Below are 18,851 nucleotides of genomic sequence, written 5' to 3'. Positions count from 1 at the left end.
ATCACCAGGTGATTTTGTGTCCTGTCAGGCTGCCTTATACCATCTAGAATTCTGGTGTTTGCTAATTGTAAAGCTATCAAGTTAGAGACTTAAACACATGACCCAGACCCAACGGGTCGGCCTTAATTTGGATCCCGAAGCCACAAATTGTGAAAAGACAATTTGTGATTAAGGCAATTGTGAAAATCTGAACATGGACTAAATGTGATGACGTGATTATGCCTTAAAAACTCATGTCAGAGACATATATATTTATGTTTATGAATAAAACGGTTTCCCTTAAAACACTTAAGATTAAGGAGTATGAGGCTGGAGGAGATGAAACAAAATCGGTAAAATGTAGCTAACTGTTGTACTCCTCGGTGTAACATACTACCTTTGTTGAGTGTTTAAAAATTCCTTAATACAAAACAAACACGCAGACAGAAAGACACGCACACCCACCCCCAGGAGCTGTTTTTCTCGTAGCCCCGAGGGAACTAGACGCAGAGAGTCCACCTGCGGCATCTCGGATTCAGAGGACGACCTCAACGGGGCCTCCCGCGGGGGCCCGGCCCGGTTTTCTCGCCCGCCGGATTCGAAGCTGACCAAGGGGACAGCCTCTTCATCCCCTCAGTACCCTCCATTAACGCCTTTCGCAGGGAGCTGAATCCTTGGAAAGCGCAGATCACTGTTGTCTCAGTTTCCCAGGGCTTGGACCCTGAGCAAAAGCGAGCCCACCGCAAGCTCGGTCACCACCACGACCCTCAACAGTCGCTGCCGAGCGCTCGGGGCGGACTCTGCGTAGCGACGTCACGGCGCGCCGTGCGCCGGGTCAAAGTTCAGCTCCGCCCCTCTTCCCCCTCGCTGTCTTCCTCGGCCTGCGCTGCCGCCGACGCCGCTGTGGGCCTGGCTGCGCTCCGTCGCCTTCTCCTCTGAGCGCTTCTCAGCCGGCCGCCATGGCGAACGTGGCCGACACTAAGCTGTACGACATTCTGGGCGTCCCACCTGGTGCCAGCGAGAACGAGCTGAAGAAGGTAGTGGGGAGCGGGACGGGCCAGGCAGGGTGTGGGGGGCGCGGGCCTGCGTGGCTGGGGCGGCCAGGCCGCGCTACGGGGCTGCCCACGAGCCGGCGCCGGACGCGGCGGGCCCAGGCTGGGGGGCGGTGGCGGCGAGACCGGCCTCGGCTGACCTTGGGCTGTCGGCCCCGCCCGCCCGCAAATGCAGCAAATGAAACCCACCCCTGCGCAAACACCAGAAGAACGCTTCCTTCCTGTCTCCCCCGGCGGGCGCCGGAGGTTGGGCGCTCCCGGGAGGCTGCAGCCAGCTCGGCCCTCCCCGCGCGGAGGTCACCACCCTGGAAAAACAGGTTGGACAGAGGCGCGCAGCGCATCTCGCCCCGGGAGAGAAGTTGTCCACGTCGTGGTAGTCGGCGTCGGAGCCGAGTCGGGGCTGGGTCTAGGGTCTGGCGGGAGGGTTGAGGCCGCCCCCGTCGGTGCCTGCGGGCAGTGGGGGATGTTTCCTGGGTGCCGCGGCCGCAGGAGCACCTCGCTCTTTTCCTCCTCCGCTCACAGACCCTTGGGTCTGTGTTCGGATGTATTGTTCTGTGGGCAGGTAACCTAGATGTTCTGTATCCGCTTCGGGAATAAGCCGTGGGTCTCGGCCAAACACCTGAGTGCACACTAACTAAAAATAAATATAAGACCTTATTGTTGTTTGTAGTGCTGCGAATCTTTGATCTAAGGATTTCAAGGCACTTGCGGCATTTGATTAAACCCTGTACCGTCTTCCCTGATTTTAGAGTATCCAGATTTGTAAGCTGAGAAAAAAATGAGAATGCTCCTTAGGCACTGGGACCAATACAGTTGAGAGTAAAATGGACTTCCTGTTACCTTACCGGAAATGCTAGTCTGTATTATATAATTTCATGTGTCTGTGAATAAAGACTTAAGTGCTGTATATCCCAGCCACCTAAAATGTATGCAACTTCGCGAAGACTGAGGTCACTCCAATTAATTAAGACCCTAATAAATCCACCACATGAAATATTAAAAGCTTCTCCTGGCTTTTTCCTGGTATTTCAACTAGAGGAAAGGCAGGAGCTATCCTGAGCAGAGATTCTTTGTTTAATTTTTAGTAGTAATGTTTTGCAGTTTGCTAAGCTTGACAGTCATTTCTTGAGTTCGTTGGAGTCATCTTGGTCTGGTTACTGGCCATCAAAGTCATTTGACAATAGTGAAGATGCAGAATTTTCCAGTATTTTGGTTTTTCTCTGGCATTGTTCAAGTATAGCTGCTGTCTGCTTTTTTGGATCAAGATAGTGAGTAAACAGTATTGGGATGGATAAATTAGTAATTATGAATCTAGATGCCAAACAGTCTTAGTGAATAAAAGATAATTTTTAGAAGGTTCTGATTTTAGAACAATTGCTTCTCAGAAAAATGGATATTTAGTACTCACAAATCTTTAAAGCAGATTTTCTATGTAACCTTTTTTAAAAATTCTCTTTTTTATTGAAGGCATACAGAAAGTTAGCCAAGGAATATCATCCTGATAAGAATCCAAATGCTGGTGACAAAGTAAGTTGACACTTTTCCCCATGAGGTTTCAGTTTTAAATTGCCCTCCTTAAAAACAGGAACGTTGTAAGAAAAGTCCCATCTATGCCTGTAGAGCCAAATCTTTACGTTAAGAATATTTTGGTTTTGTAATGGGAATGCCCGCATTCCGGGCAGAGGGAGGTAGGACCAGAATCAAACCAAATGTAATTTGTGGCTTTTCTTTTAGATTCCAGATTCCCTTAACCTTTCCCCCACTCATCTTCCTGAGAACCCAATTGTTTTCCTTGTTACTTTTCTTTATAGTTCAAAGAAATAAGTTTTGCATATGAAGTACTGTCAAATCCTGAGAAACGTGAATTATATGACAGATATGGAGAACAAGGTCTTCGGGAAGGTAGCGGCGGAGGTGGTGGCATGGATGATATTTTCTCTCACATTTTTGGTGGGGGATTGTTCGGCTTTATGGGCAATCAGAGTAGAAGTCGAAATGGCAGAAGAAGAGGAGAAGACATGATGCATCCACTTAAGTAAATATCTTTTTTCTTTCTTAAAAAAATATTAAGTACTACTTTTTCATGTAGTAATGCTCAGTAAAGAGAAATGTATTAAAAATGTTCATCCTTTGTCAGAAAAAAAAAATCTTCCATGTCCTTGCTATCTTCTTTGGGTGACTAAATTGAATTTGGTAACCTAGGTGTTTGTACTTTGCTACAGATCTGAAAGTATGGCGTTTTTAGTGAGTAGGTAGGTGGTTTTGTTATATGCGTCTGAAGCTGCTTTTACTAAATGATTTAAAATTTCAATTATGAAGATTATTTGCTTTTTAAGTATTTAAACTTTACAAGTTACTTTTTGTTTAAAAACTTACAAAGTGAGTGACTCTCTGACTAGTTTGTTTACACTGTTACAGTCACTCATTACTTGATCCTCAGTGTGAACTCTCCTAAATTGGTTTCCATGGAGCTTGCTGGCTTCAAGCCTGACATTAACCTGCCAACATATGAATGGTGTCTGACCTTGATCTTAGACTGCTAACCACCGATGGCCCTCTACAGTATGAAAATAGCTATTTTACTTTGCAAAGTTTGTGAGGTCTTTTATCGTCTTCACGAACCAATAAGGGTTTTACTAGCAAATGCCAGAGACTTGACTTTCATCGTTTATTTAAAATATTTCATATTACCTAATTTATATATTTGAGTAGATTAGAGGAAGTGCAAACTGTTACATTGTTTGAATCTCATTCTCAAATTTGTTTGTATTTTAAAAGAATTTATCCTCAGAAATTATCATTAGGATATTATTCGAAGAGTAATACTTGTATGGTGTGTGTTCTTTTTTCTTTGATACAGAAGTGATCTAAGAAGTAAATAGGATCAAGAGAGTGCTTGCTGTACCTTAATAAATTCTTAATATTCTCCTTAAAATTTTTTTCAAATTATATAGTAAATGCCGGTTTTAATACTACTTAGAATTTACCTGTTGTTACATTTCATTTTGGGTGGCTTTATAATATTCCATTCCATGTTTTATTTAATCATTCACCTTTTCTATAAGCTGTTGCTAATATTTTTCTGTAATGAGTAACTGCTTTGAGTGTCTTTATATACAGCTTTGTCTCTTCTTGGCAGAGATTCCCAGGCAGGCATCAGTATTTTGAGGCTGATAAATACAACTAAATTGCCTTGTAAAGGATTGTGCCAGTTTAGCACCATTGGTGGATAGTGCCAGCTTGGCCAGACTGTTACCCACATTTTTTGTCCATTGGCCATGTTGAAGTGCGTATTTTTCTGGCCTCTTAGATAGTGGTTTTGCATACTGATTGCAATTTAATATACAAGGAGGAAAAGACGTACCTGTTTTTTTTTTTTTCTGTAAATGATTTGGTTAAAGATTGTTATGAGTACTAAAAGAAAGATGCAGCCAATTGCTTTTGTCTAAGATTAAGCTGTAGCTATGTCATTATTTGCAAGTGTTGATAATGTTTTGTCCCTAAGTGTCTTATTCTTATACTGCCTAGAATGTGTACAAATATTAGCTTGAAATAATGATTTTGGGAAAGTTTGAATACCACAAAATAAATATTATGGGTGCTTTGCAAATTACTTTTAACTATTGTTCCTCTATTTTAAAGTAAATCTTTACTGCTGAAAGAAATTTAAAAACACAATGAGATGGGTAAAAAAGCACATTAAAAGCATTGCTTTCAGATCCTAAATGAATAGTGTTAAAAAAAAAATGTTTTTTTAATTTAAAAATTAAATTAGGAAAGACCCACCCCCACCCCATGCAGGGCTTTGAACTCATGAACCTTGAGATCATGACCTGAGCCAAAGGTGAACACTTAACTGACTGAGCCTGCCAGGCGCCCCTGAATAGTGTTTTTGAGACTTGATATACATAGATTTTTTTTGAGGTTGGTTTGGAAATAAATGGCCCTATAATTCATCTGCTGTATAAAGGTAGTTGGGTTTTATCAGTTGTGTATTTTTAATAGGCTTATAAGCTCTGCCTTTTTTATAAATGTCTATTTATTTTGAGAGAGAGAGAGAGACCATGCATATGAGCAGGGGAGGGTCGGGGGTGGGGGAGAGAGAGAGAGACAGACAGACAGACAGACAGACACAGAGAGAGAGAAAGAAAGAATATGAATCCCAAGCAGGCTTCGTGTTCAGTGTGGAGCCTGATGCTGGGGCTTGATTTCACAAACCATGAGATCATGACCTGAGCCAAAATGAAAAGTTGGAAGCTTAGCCGACTGAGCCACTCAAGCGCCCCTAAACCTCCCTATTTTGATCATAGACCCCTTTGAAAGTTTGGTAAAAGTTAATTCAAATATATAATTTTGCTTATAAGTCAGTGGTTTCTTAAGACCTCTAAAACTTCTGTCTCTCCTGAAAACCTGTTCTTTTCCTCCTCTCTGTCACACTGTTGACAAGGTCACTTTTTTTTGTTTGTTTTGTTTTTGAGACATATACAATCTAAGTTGCATATAACTCCCATAAGTTGTAATGTAACTTTGTAGCTTTTCTAAAATTTGTCCTTGAGGGGAACAGAGTCTTTAGTAGAGCATGGATTCTGGAGCCAAACTGCCTGTGTGATCAAGTAAGGCAAGTTAACCTCTCTAGGCTCAGTTTTGTCTTGTAAGATGAGGATAATAATTGTACCACATTCACAGGGTTGGATTAGATGGAGGGGCTCCTGCTTGAGGCCAGAAGAAGGTTGATCCTTGAGTTTGTGCAGTTATCAACTTTATCAGAAAATGCAGCATAGTAAATTGTTGGCCCGATCCTGTAGGTTCTGGTTTTGACACCATATATACTGTCCATAACTATAAAATCCTTCTGTTAATTTGAGCCACAAAATAAAACCTTAGTTGACTTAGTGTAAGATGTTTTTTAATTCTTTGTTTTAAAAGGCTGTAGTGGAATTTGCTGTGTCAGCTGTCATGTATATCTTGTATTTAGGAGAACTTGGCAAAATTTGATTGAATCTAATTCTTTTCTCCCCAGAGTATCTTTAGAAGATCTGTATAATGGCAAGACAACCAAACTACAACTTAGCAAGAATGTACTCTGTAGTGCATGCAGTGGGTAAGTGTGTGTTCTAGTTTATAAGATGCATTTCATCTGATCTTTCAGTGGTACATTTAGTCTCTACCAGGTAAAAATTGTTTATGATTTAAACTACCCAACTCAACATTTTCTGATACTTCTGAAAGTCCATTTAAATACTGGTCATTGGGTGTTGAGAAGATGAAGTTGAAAAGCACAATTCTTGTTTTCCATGACCTATTGGAATGGTCTATGGGCAAAAATCTAATTTACACTTTTGCTTGCTTTAGCCAAGGTGGAAAGTCTGGAGCTGTTCAGAAGTGTAGTGCTTGTCGGGGTCGAGGTGTACGCATTATGATAAGACAGCTGGCTCCGGGAATGGTACAACAGATGCAGTCTGTGTGTTCTGACTGTAATGGAGAAGGTATGCATGCCAGTACTTCTCTGCTTTTATGTTGAAATGGATTGGGAATGCAGGAATTGGAGAGGCTTATATTTTTTCTTTTTAACATGTGTATTCATACAGTTCCAAAAGAATAAATGAAAATAATTATTATGTATAGGCCCAATGAACACAAATAGTAAGTTTACGTTATGTTCAGTGAAATGTTAGTCTTTTTTAGTTCCAAAAGGATGGGCAAAGTTTTTTGTCCCTTTATATTTTTAAAGATTATATTTGAGAAAGAGGGAGATAGCAACAGATTGTACTGTAAGCTGCTAGCTTTTAAGGGTAGTTACAGGGATTGAAGTCCTTCTAACAGAAGTAAATACTTTAGGCTTTGAATGTCTTTGAAATACTTAGGCTCAGAATGGTTTTTGAAACTACTACTCACCCCTATCCTTGTAATGCTTTTATAGCCACAGACAATATATAACTAAATGGGCATGACTGACTTCCAGCTAAACATTTCTTAGAAAAACAAGGGCATACCCTATTTGGCCTGTGGGTTTTAGTTTGCCAGACCCTGTTGTAGAGCAGTGCTATCTAATAAAATTTTTCTACAATAACGGAAAAATACTGTATATGCAATGTCTAGTATGGTAACCATTAGCCACCTGTGGCTATTGAGTACTTGAAATTTAGCTAGTGTAACTGAGTAACTGAATTTTTAATTATAATTAATTTAAACTTTAAATAGCCACAAATGGTTGGTGGCTACCACACTGAAAACAGTTCTAGAGCATGTTTTTCCAAATTGCTCCAGGAAGTGATGAGATAATGGAGAAACTACATATTATATTCCCTTCCTGTAAAGTCTCAGTGCACTTTCCCTTATTAAAGTTTCTAACAGTTTCTGCCATCAAGAACCAAGTTTACTGAAATCTTTTCCCGTGTACCATTACCATTGTGAGGAACTGGTGTTCTACAGAACATACTTTTTGAAAGCAGTGTTCTAGAAACAGTCCCTGAGGTCATTAATTATATGTGTCATCTAAGCATTAATGTGTGCCAATAATCAGCCATCAAAAATCAATGATATTTTTTCATAATAAGTTATGTACAACTTCATGTTTACTTCATTATACCACTAATTAAATGTTTCAGAAGAATGCATAGAAAAGCTGTGTTGTTCTAAACATGGTATGGAGATACTCAGTGTCAGATAAAATTTAGCCATCTCTTCTTTGGTTTTGGAAATTGTCAATGATAGTGCACCTAAATAAAAGGAAGATCCATAATAGGACACCTGAGCAGGGGTTAGTCTATGAAATAAATAAAATCCAGTACCGATTATACAATGTAATAATGATCCATAAAGGGTATTTAAATTTTTATTTGGGTTGTCTCTGACAGAGTTAAACCTATATGAAACTAAGACTGAAAACAAAAAATGAAGAAGCACTTGTAGAAGCTTTAGCATTTGACCACGCATTTTGTTTCCTTGTTGATCCTTGGACTTTGTTTTAAATTTAGGAGATGAGTCAGCCAAGAAAGTGTATTTTAAAATACATTATACTCTGAAATAGAGGAGACTGGGTAGTAAGATGCAAGTTTCTGTTACTAAGAAAGATAGTTTAAACAAAACTTTAGATAGCAGTTAGATTCGGAACGTTTATTTAATGAATAAAAGCATTATCAAGATGTATCTTAAGAGTGCAGTATGGTTCTCTTGCTGGAAGTTTGAATGACCTCTCTTTCTAGGAGAGGTAATTAATGAGAAGGACCGCTGTAAAAAATGTGAAGGCAAGAAGGTGATTAAAGAAGTGAAGATTCTTGAAGTCCACGTAGACAAAGGCATGAAACATGGACAGAGAATTACATTCACTGGGGAAGCAGATCAGGCCCCAGGAGTGGAACCAGGAGACATTGTTCTTTTGCTCCAAGAGAAGGAACATGAGGTAATTTCCTTTTTGTTTGTTTGATTTTTGTTTTATGCAGAAATGAGTCTTTTGCTCAAGGTACGGGTTAGATCTTTTTGGGTTCTCTGGAACAACTTTGAACTTAAATGAAGTTGTTAAGTGCTTGGGCTGAGTTCATAAGAACTGACTAGTAGACCAACAAGCCAGGTGCAGTCAGAAGCACTGAAAAGGAGTCAGTTTTGGTTGCAGCTCAGCCATTGATTACACTGTAATCGTAAGTAATCCTGTTGTTTCTGTACCCCAGTTTCCTTATTTTATGAAAATAAGGGCATTGGACCAGATGATCTAAGGCAGCTTATTTTTCATTGTGAAACTCCTTTGATTGGTGTTGAATGGTGGATAGATAGGGCTTCAGTCCTCAGTGCTTTTCTGTTGAATTGTTTTACATGTTGGGTTAACCACGTGACCTTTTCTTGATAGAAAAAGTACTTCAGTTTAAAAAAAATTTATTCTGTTCTTATGTTGTATTTTAGGTACAAGGCATAATTAACTGGTCCAACGATGTGGTCTAGTGTATATTCTTTTGATTATACCATTGCACCTCTATTTTCTGATGTGCCATATAGTATAGTATGAGCCTTTATTTTTTTTACGAGCCTGTTGTTATTTTTCTTTGTTTAATGTTTATTAATTTTTGAGAGAGGGCATGCTAGCAGGGGAGGGACAGAGAGAGAGGGAGACACAGAATCCGAAGCAGGTTCCAGGCTCTGAGCTGTCAGCACAGAGCCTGACGTGGGGCTTGAACCCACAAACCATTGAGATCATGACCTGGGCCAAAGTCGGACACTTAACTGACTGAGCCACCCAGGTGCCCCTGTGAACCTTTATTCTTTTTTTTTTTTTTTTTAATAACTTATTGTCACATTAGCTAACATATAGTGTATACAGTGTAGTCTTGGCTTTGGGAGTAGATTCTCATGATTCATCACTTACATGAAACACCCAGTGCTCATCCCAACAAGTGCCCTCCTCAGTGCCCATCTTCCATTTTCCCCAACTCCCCAGCCCCATCAACCCTCAGTTCTCTGTATAATACCCTCCAGGGGTGCCTGGGTGGTTCAGTGGGTTAAGTGTCCGACTTCAGCTCAGGTCATCATCTCGCCGTTTGTGAGTTCCAGCCCCACGTCAGGCTCTGTACTGACAGCTCAGAGCCTGGAGCCTGCTTCAGATCCCGTGTCTTCCTCTCTGTCTCTGTCCCTCCCCCACTCACTCTCTGTCTCTCTCCAAAATAAATAAACATTAAAAAAAATTAAACATATGATTATAAAAATAAAAACAGTTCCTCCAGTTCCATCCATTTTGCAAATGGCAAGATTTCATTCTTTTCCATCGCTGAGTAGTAGTCCATTGCGTGTGTGTATGTATGTATGTATGTATGTATGTATGTATGTATGTATGTATGTAGATACATACACACCCCACATCTTCTTTATCCATTCATCAGTTGATGGACATTTGGGCTCTTTCCATACTTTGGCTACTGTTGATAGCTCTGCTATAATAGCACATGCTCTTCACATGTGCCCCTGTGAATCAGCACTCCTGTACCTTTTGGATAAATTTCTAGTAGTGCTATTGCTGGGTTATAGGGTAATTCTATTTTTTAACTTTTTGAGGCACCTCCACACTGTTTTCCAGAGTGACTGCACCAGTTTGTATTCCCACCAAAAGTGCAAGAGGGTCCCCTTTTCTCCATATCCTCGCCAACATCTGTTTCCTCAGTTGTTAATTTTAGCCACTCTGACTGGTGTGAGGTGGTATCTCAGTGTGGTTTTGATTTGTATTTCCCTGATAATGAGTGATGTTGAGCATCTTTTCATGTGTCTGTTAGCCATCTGTATATCTTCTTTGGAAAAGTATCTATTCATGTCTTTCATTTTTTGATGGGATTACTTCAGGTGTTGAGTTTTGTAAATTCTTTATAGATTTTTGATACTAACCCTTTATCTTATATGTCATTTGCAAATATCTTGTCCCGTTCCATTGGTTGCCTTTTAGTTTTGTTGATTGTTTCCTTTGCTGTGCAGAAGCTTTTTATCTTTATCTTGATGAGGTCTCAGTAGTTCATTTTTGCTTTCGTTTCCCTTGCCTCTGGAAACCTGTCAATTAAGAAGTTGCTGCGGCTCAGGTCAAAGAGGTTGCTGCCTGTTTTCTCTTCTAGGATTTTGATGGTTTCCTGTCTCATGTTTAGGTCTTTCATCCATTTTGAATTTATTTTTGTGTATGGTGTAAGACAGTGGTCCAGGTTCATTCTTCTGCATGTTGCCGTCCAGTTCTCCCAGCACCATTTGCTAAAGAGATTGTCTTTTTTCCATTGGATATTCTTTCCTGCTTTGTCAAAAATTAGTTGGTCATACATTTGTGGGTACATTTCTGGGTTCTCTATTCTATTCCATTGGTTTATGTGCCTGTTTTTGTGCCAGTACCATCCTGTCTTGATGATTACAGCTTTGTAGTAGAGGCTAAAGTCCAGGATTGTGATGCCTTCTGCTTTGGTTTTCTTTTTCAACATTACTTTGGCTATTTCGGGTCTTTTGTGGTTCCATACAAATTTTAGGATTGTTTGCTCTAGCTCTGAGAAGAATGCTGGTGCTATTTCAATTGGGATTGCATTGACTGTGTAGACTGCTTTGGGTGGTATTGACATTTTAACAATAATTTGTTCTTCCAGTCCATGAGCGTGGAATGTTTTTCCATTTCTTTGTGTCTTCATTTTCTTTCCTAAGCTTTCTATAGTTTTCAGTGTGCAGATCTTTTACCTCTTTGGTTAGGTTTATTCCTAGGTACTTTATGGTTCTTGGTGCAGTTGTAAAAAGCCTTTATTCTTGAAAGCTGTATCTGGAGCTATTCAGGAAACTTGTTTAGTAATCACCCAGATTCTTGACTATAAAAGCCTTTGACGGGGTTCTGGCATTACTTAATCTCATTGACTTGAGTTTCTCTGAAGGTCTTTATATCACAAGTCACCACTTTATTAGTTTACACTAAAAATTTCTCCCATTTGATGGTGATTTCTACAAATAAATTTTGAAAATCACGGGGTGCCTGGGTGGCTCAGTCAGTTGAGTGTCTGGCTCTTAATTTGGGGTAAGATTATAATCTCATGGTCATGAGATCGAGGCCTGTGTTGACACAGAGACTGCTTGGGATTCTCTCCCTCCCTCTCCCTATCCTCACTCTCTCTCTCAAAGTAAATAAATAAAACTTAAAGAATCGAATCTAATAGAGAATAATAAAGCCATATTGATTCTGGGAATTTGATTAGATCAATTCCCATGCTAGGTTGTGGTTTGCTCTCCTTTGTTTTTCTCAGGGCAAATTTCTTGCCTTGGCAAAACTATAAATTACTATCTACATCTAGGCCCTTTGTGGATATTGCTAATCCTGCAAATAGCAAGGGCTTCTTGATTGCTAAAAAACAATAATTCCTAGAATTCTGCCTTAAGGTCTTATAGGTTGAAATATTTGTAACTCTAGATTCTCTGTTAATTGGTATTTTAGCTACTTCCTCATTTGTTCAGTCATGCCTTTCATGCACACCACCATACAAAGGATGAAGGCAGAACGATAGCCAAGTAATTGAGATGTTTATAAGCTTTATAGTATGCTTGGGTATAAACTGTATTTTGAGATGGTTCAGATAACACGTGGGTATTTTCGTTGCTATATCGTTGGAACAGTTACCAAATGATGTGTGGCACTGTAGTAGCGGGAGAGTAATGGGGAAGTTAAGTAATGCTTATTTGGCGGAGAGTTTTTGGTATGTCAGACTGATGGTGAAACCTTTTTTTTTTTTTTTTTAACCCCTACATTCATTCTTTAATGTTGCTACATAATTTAAAAAAAAAAAAAATGTTTATTTTGAGAGAGAGCACAGGTGGGGGAGGGGCAGAAAGAGAGAGAATGAGAATCCTCCAAGCAGGCCCTGTACTAACAGCGTGGAGCTCCATCTCAGGAACTGTGAGATCATGACCTGAGCCAAAATCAGGAGTATAATGCCTAACTGAGCTACCCAGATGTTTCTAATGTTGCTACATAATTAAATGGAAATTTTTTAAATGAAGATTACTGGATTTGGAGATCCAAATCCAAATGGGATCCAAATGGGACTCCCCATTTACTAGCTTTGGGATCCCTGGGCTTGGCTTGGCTTTATTAAATACAAAGAGAGGCCTCCCTTAGAAGGATATTGTAGAATCAAATGAGATCATGAATAAGCTACTTTTCTTTCTTAAGGCTATGGGAAGGTATTTGGAAGAAGGTCACCTCTTAAAATTGTTGGAAGGTGTGGAATTGCATGGAATTTCCAACAGACAGCAGATGTAACTGTGTAAAGTAGAAAATAAAAGATGGTAGAGGTTAGAGTGGAAGTTCAGCTAGAAAGAGGTCAAAGATTTGGTTTTATTATGACCAATAAAGTAAATTTGAGCCCAGGGTGGGATTTAGGCATCTTGTTTCATTTATACCACTGAAAATATTAACCTCCTTTTTTTTTTTTTTTTTTTATAATGTTTATTCATTTTTGAGACACAGAGTGCAGGCAGGGAAGGGGCAGAGAGAGAGGGAGACACAGAATCCAAAGCACGCTCCAGGCTCTGAGCTGTCAGCACAGAGCCCGATGTGGGGCTCAAACCCATGAACTGTGAGATTATGACCTGAGCTGAAGTTGGACACTCAACCGAATGAGCCACCCAGATGCCCCAAAAATATTAACCCTCTAAGAAAAGTTGGGTAGTCTCAACTAGTTCATGAAAAAGCTTGTAGTTATTTTGTTAGGGGCTTTTTTTTTTTCTTTTATTTTCTCCCCCCCCCACTTCCCAACACTTGTGCTGAAGGAATTATGAGGCCATGAGATTAGGGTGGGTGCTGTTAGCTGAAACAGTATAAATCTTCTGATCAAAAAACATTTGATTTTGAGAGTGCAGTAAATCATGTGTATTCATCTTTCAGTACAGGTGTGTATCTGTTCTGGTGTTATGGCTACCATTGTGCATTTGCATAGCAAAAAATCACCATACCTGGTGATGTTAGTCCCTTCTCTGTTCTCTGTACCTTTGTTTTCCAGAAATTCTTACTGCTTTTAAGTCTTTTACTATCTGGTTCTTGGTTTTTAGTTAGTTTTTTATTTATTTTTGAGAGAGAGTATGCGTAAGCGGGTGAGGGACAGAGAGAGGAAGATAGAATCTGAAGCAGGTTCCAGGCTCCAAAGTTATCAGCACAGAACCTGATGTGGGGCTCGAACTCATGAACTATGATATCATGACCTGAGCTGAAGTCAAACACAACCGACACTAAACAAAAGGACACTCAACCGACTGAGCCACCCAGGGGCCTCTAATTAACATGGTTTTTAAAAAATTCCTGAGTGTCCTTGCTTGTTTATTCTGTTTGAATTTTAGCACCAAGTTTTCTAATCTACACACCTGTCCACTAGTCCCTGCCGCCACCCCCCGTCGCCCTGATATCATTTTTAATTGGAATCACTTTAAGTTGAGCTCTCCTATCCAGGAGCATGGTGTCCTTCTTATTCCTTTTTTTTTTTTTTTTTTTTTTTTTTTTTTTTTTAAGTCTATTTTGAGAGAGAGAGTCGGGGGGGAGGGGAGGGAGAATCCCAAGCACCTCATTGTCAGCGCTCGAACTCACAAACCATGAGATCATGGCCTGAGCCAAAATCTAGAGTCAGGTGCTTAACTGACTCAGCCACCCAGGTGCCCCTTGTTCCCTATTTCTAATGTAGTTTTAACCAAAGGATATTTGGTTATAGATGATTCTTGGAACAATAATAAGATGTTTAGAAACACTAACATTTTATAGATATTAAAGCGTTAAAACATTCTGCATTGAAGAATCCTTATTGAACTTAATTTTTTCACCCATTGTGAGAAATACTTAAAGAAATGCACATAGGTAATATACATTCAGTGGTTCTCAACTTTTACTTACATTAGAATCACCTGGTGTTTCTTTTTTTTTAATTTTTTTTTTTTTTAACGTTTATTTTTGAGACAGAGCATGAATGTGGGAGGGTCAGAGAGAGAGGGAGACACAGAATCTGAAACAGGCTCCAGGCTCTGCACTGTCAGCACAGAGCCCAAAGAGGGGCTCGAACTCACGGACCTGGGCCGAAGTCGGACGCTTAACCGACTGAGCCACCCAGGTGCCCCTGAATCACCTGGTGTTAAAAAACTACAGATTACTAGGCCCTACCTCCATAGTTTCTGATGCAGTAGGTATGGGGTGTGGCCCAAGAATGTGCATTCCTAACAAGTTTCCTGGTGCTGCTGAGGCTGCTGGTTCAGGACCACTGATCCAAGATAATGGTTTGAGATTAACTTTTCTTCATGGGTAAATTTAGGAGGATAATTTAGGAAAAGAGGATATCTTTTTAGATTTCCACTTTTCCCTGAATTAGCCAGCATTGTTTTTTTGGAAGAGACTATTTTGTATTGAAAAAAATCTTAGTGACCTTTCATTGTAAATTTTGTTTCATCCTAAATCTCAAAGGCTAAGTATAGATATTTGTAAATTTTTTTTTTTTGAAAGAGAGTGTATGCGAGCAGGGGAGAAGCAGAGAGAGGTAGAGAATCTTAAGCAGGCTCCACACTCCTCACAGAACCTGAAGTAGGGCTTGATCTCAACCATGAGAAGGACCTGAGCCGAAATCAAAAGTCAGACACTTAACTTACTGAGCCACCCAGGTGCCCTGATCTTTGTAAATTCTAATAAGCAAAAATTGTAAGTCAGGTATGTGTGAAGTTGGATATATTTTTCCTATACGTTAAAAGCTCAGAAACATATTTGGTGTTTCTTGAATAATCATTGCATTACCTAGTCAATAGGCTTATAGTGTAATTAGGCACCCTTAGCATTTGCTGTTTGATGTACATTCACCTAAGCAAATTTTGAATTTTAGATGAGATAAAACTTCTTTGTACGTGTGTGTGAGCCCGTTTACTGGCTGAACATTACTGGTTGAACTTTATGTTGAATTTGGACTCTCCCCTTTACCTGTTAGGATCACGTCTGGGGAACAGTCCTAAGGTGAACCTGTTCTACAGAATCTTACTGGACTGTCTGCACCATTTTTTTTGCTCAGAGGCAGAGTCAGGAAATGGGCCACAATTGCAGAATATACCTGGTTCTGTTTTTTGGAGCCTCAGCCTGCCTTATGAGCCATTGTTTTCTTGATTCCAGTGCTTTTCTGATAGAAGTTTCTAGCATATTAAGTGAAAATAGCTAGGTTTCCTTATGTAAATTTAGGGAATTAGGGATGATGACAGTTTGGCTTTTACTATGAATGGTAGAATTAAGGTTTTGAAATTATTTCAAGGAGCACAGCACAACAGGTCATGGCTCCGTACTTTTTAAAATGTTTTGTGTGGTTTATTTGTAGGTGTTCCAGAGAGACGGGAATGATTTGCACATGACATACAAGATAGGACTTGTTGAAGCTTTGTGTGGATTTCAGTTCACATTTAAACACCTTGATGGACGTCAGATTGTGGTGAAATACCCCCCTGGAAAAGTAATTGAACCAGGTAGATCTTGATTTTTGTTTGATCCGGGATTCCATGTGTTCTTTTGTGATTTTTAGTTTTTTATAGCTAGTGACTCTCAAAAGAATTATTGAGTATCTTCTTGAATAAATTCTAAATAGTTTCCTTTTTACTCAATAGGATGTGTCCGTGTAGTTCGAGGTGAAGGAATGCCACAGTATCGTAATCCCTTTGAAAAAGGTGATCTATACATAAAGTTTGATGTGCAGTTTCCTGAAAACAACTGGATCAACCCAGACAAGCTTTCTGTAAGTGTTCTCTAAGCAGCAGATAACTTAAAGTTTAATAATAGTTGTTTTTCTTTGTCACCGTTCATTTGTTTTTAGTGCTAAGATTAGAACACATAATTCATAAAATTTTACTTTTTTAACATTTGAGTGATTGTTGGGCCGTTCTGGTGGTTATTAAACGCGAGGCTTGCTGGTGTAAATGTTGACAGGGCCAAGCAAGGAATAGTAAAGAAGTAAAGCAGACTGGGTATGAGTTGGTGTTGGGAGGATTGAGGCTCTCTGGAGACCAGATCCCTCACCTGAAAAGGCATCCAACATATCATAGTAGTATGCCAGCTTAGCATCTTTTAGCTGTTCTATGCGGGAAGGCACGTCTCATGTGAAATCTTTCAGTGTTTTAATGTTGGGAACTAATTCTGGCTTTTTATTTTCTAAGTTGGGTTTTACAAAAGATTTCTGCAGATTTGGCCTGTGTGTCATCAGTTTGTGATCTCTGGCTTAAAGTGCACATAGGTTGACCTATCTTAACTCTCAAGCATATATCTTGGATTGTATCCAAAGGAAAGTTGAAGATATTTCCCAGCTAATCTGTGTTTTGTTTTAATGAAGGAACTAGAAGACCTTCTGCCCTCTAGACCAGAAGTTCCAAACATCATTGGAGATACAGAGGAGGTAGAGCTTCAAGAATTTGATAGCACTCGGGGCTCAGGAGGTGGTCAGAGGCGTGAAGCCTATAATGATAGCTCTGATGAAGAAAGCAGCAGCCATCATGGACCAGGAGTGCAATGTGCCCATCAGTAAACTCTGCAAACAAATTGCACAGGTGGATTTTCTTTCCACATTTGCTCGGTTTGCTTTCAGCGATCCAGCTGGAGTGTCTGGTCAATCCAGATGAACTGATGGACATCTGTTGGTCTATGTGTAACTTTTAAAATTGGTATAGTATCTACAGAGTGTATAATTTAAACTAACCACAAAGCTTTACATCTTCATTTTGACTGTTCTGTAGCAGAATAAAGCACTTGAAAGGAAACAAGACTCCCTTTCACACATGGGTTATAAGTTTCAGTCCTGGTATCTGTGCTTGATTTTTATCAGTTTTGTGTAGATTTTATGTTCATATTTTAAATCCAAATCCCACATTGTAAAGTTTGTGTACAATTTGTCCTGAAGCTTTGTGTTTGGCTGCACCTGCGTAAGCTGCTACAAATAGAATAAAGAATTTCATAGCCTGTATCTATCATTTAGATGCATGGAAAAATGGGCTTTGCACACAATGGGTTTGGAGCTGACTGGGAACAATGGAGAAAATAACATTAGCTGTGGTTGTAAAGTTTTTTTTTTTTGTTTGTTTTGTTTTTCTTTCCCCCCCTTTTTTTTTTAACCATCTTGTGAAAGGTTTCTGAGACTCAATAATAAAAAGCAGTTGGTATAAATTATTCTTTGTGTCACATTTCTAGAAGGAAGAACATACTTTGAACTGTAAAATGTATCTTTAAACTGGAGAATGTATCCTTCATTCTGGTTCTTAAGCAGCCCTTAAAAGCCCATTGGCCTGAAGCTTATGCTTCAGGTACATGCCCATTTTATAGTTTTAAAAGGCAAAAAGAAAGTTTGACATGTTGGTAAAAACAGGCTTTATTGGCTTCAACTGATGCTTTGTACAGTCAAGGACATCTGAGTTCTGTAACTCATAAGTTATAATCCTGAGCATTGGGGCCAGGTTAACCTAGCCTCTGTATTTCCCCACCACCTCCCCCTTTTAAAAATAAGGTAACAGCAAATCAATATTAGAACCATGTCTGCATAGAACCTGTTAAAATGCTCTGTTTTCATTAAATGTTAAGTTAAAGATTCTCTGTCTCCATTAAGTTGAATATTTGAAATTGGGGGAAGCATCGATTACTAATGTTTTATAGAAAAGTAAGACTCTTAGGCTGGTATGAGAAAAATCAGGTAAAACTACTATGAAAAGGATGTTGTGTTGCTCTTTCCATCTTCTACTACCTTTTCATTCCCAGAGTAGATATTTTTAGAACACACTTTAATTTTAGGGAAAAGAGACATCAGTTATACATTTTACATTTGTAAAAGAACAAATGGGGAAAACTGAAAACTAAAAAATGTATTATGCCATCCCTGAGCCTAAATACAGTACTTGTAGTTTATTTCTAGGCCTACTAGATAACCTGAATGGTGGGTGGGTGGGGGTGGGGGTGGAATGTTAGGAAGTGTCCTGGCATTAATCAAGGCCTGTGAGGATTAAATTATTGCCCTATCCACTCTACCTCCATTGTACAAAAAATATTTTACAACCAGCCTGGGCAAGATTCAACAGCATAGTAGTTTTGTATCCAAGGTTACTTCCCCACAACCACTTTAAGGTTAAGAAATGCAGTGGCAATATGAAGTTTGTAGCCTTTCCAATAAAGGTTTATAAAACATTAGAGTTGTTCAGTGTAGTCTTTCTTTTAATTCTACTCAGGTTTTTTGGCCATAGCAAAGAAAACCATATTGAAGGAGAATAAAACCTTGTTGAGATCTGTTATTTCACTCAGTTGTGCTCTGCTTTTGTAGAGCACCTGTTTACAGAATAAGCATGTATAGTATC

General features: G+C 39.4%; 1 protein-coding gene across 1 annotated transcript; it reads left to right on the top strand.

Annotated features, from left to right (window-relative positions):
- Window positions 1-825: 825 nt before the first annotated feature.
- DNAJA2 (DnaJ heat shock protein family (Hsp40) member A2) lies at window positions 826-18,687 on the top strand. The gene is made up of 9 exons (XM_019456043.2): window positions 826-1,016; window positions 2,499-2,558; window positions 2,843-3,066; window positions 6,052-6,132; window positions 6,384-6,517; window positions 8,237-8,433; window positions 15,848-15,992; window positions 16,131-16,258; window positions 16,850-18,687. Exons 1-9 carry the CDS (start codon window positions 939-941, stop codon window positions 17,039-17,041), a joined length of 1,239 nt encoding a protein of 412 aa, XP_019311588.1. The 5' UTR covers window positions 826-938; the 3' UTR covers window positions 17,042-18,687.
- Window positions 18,688-18,851: the final 164 nt, after the last annotated feature.

The sequence above is a fragment of the Panthera pardus genome, unplaced genomic scaffold, assembly GCF_024362965.1.
Source record: "Panthera pardus isolate Hobbes unplaced genomic scaffold, ASM2436296v1 HiC_scaffold_18, whole genome shotgun sequence".
Taxonomy (NCBI): Eukaryota; Metazoa; Chordata; class Mammalia; order Carnivora; family Felidae; genus Panthera; species Panthera pardus.
Note: the sequence above shows the minus strand (reverse complement) of the source record. Positions and strands in the feature narration are given on the sequence as shown.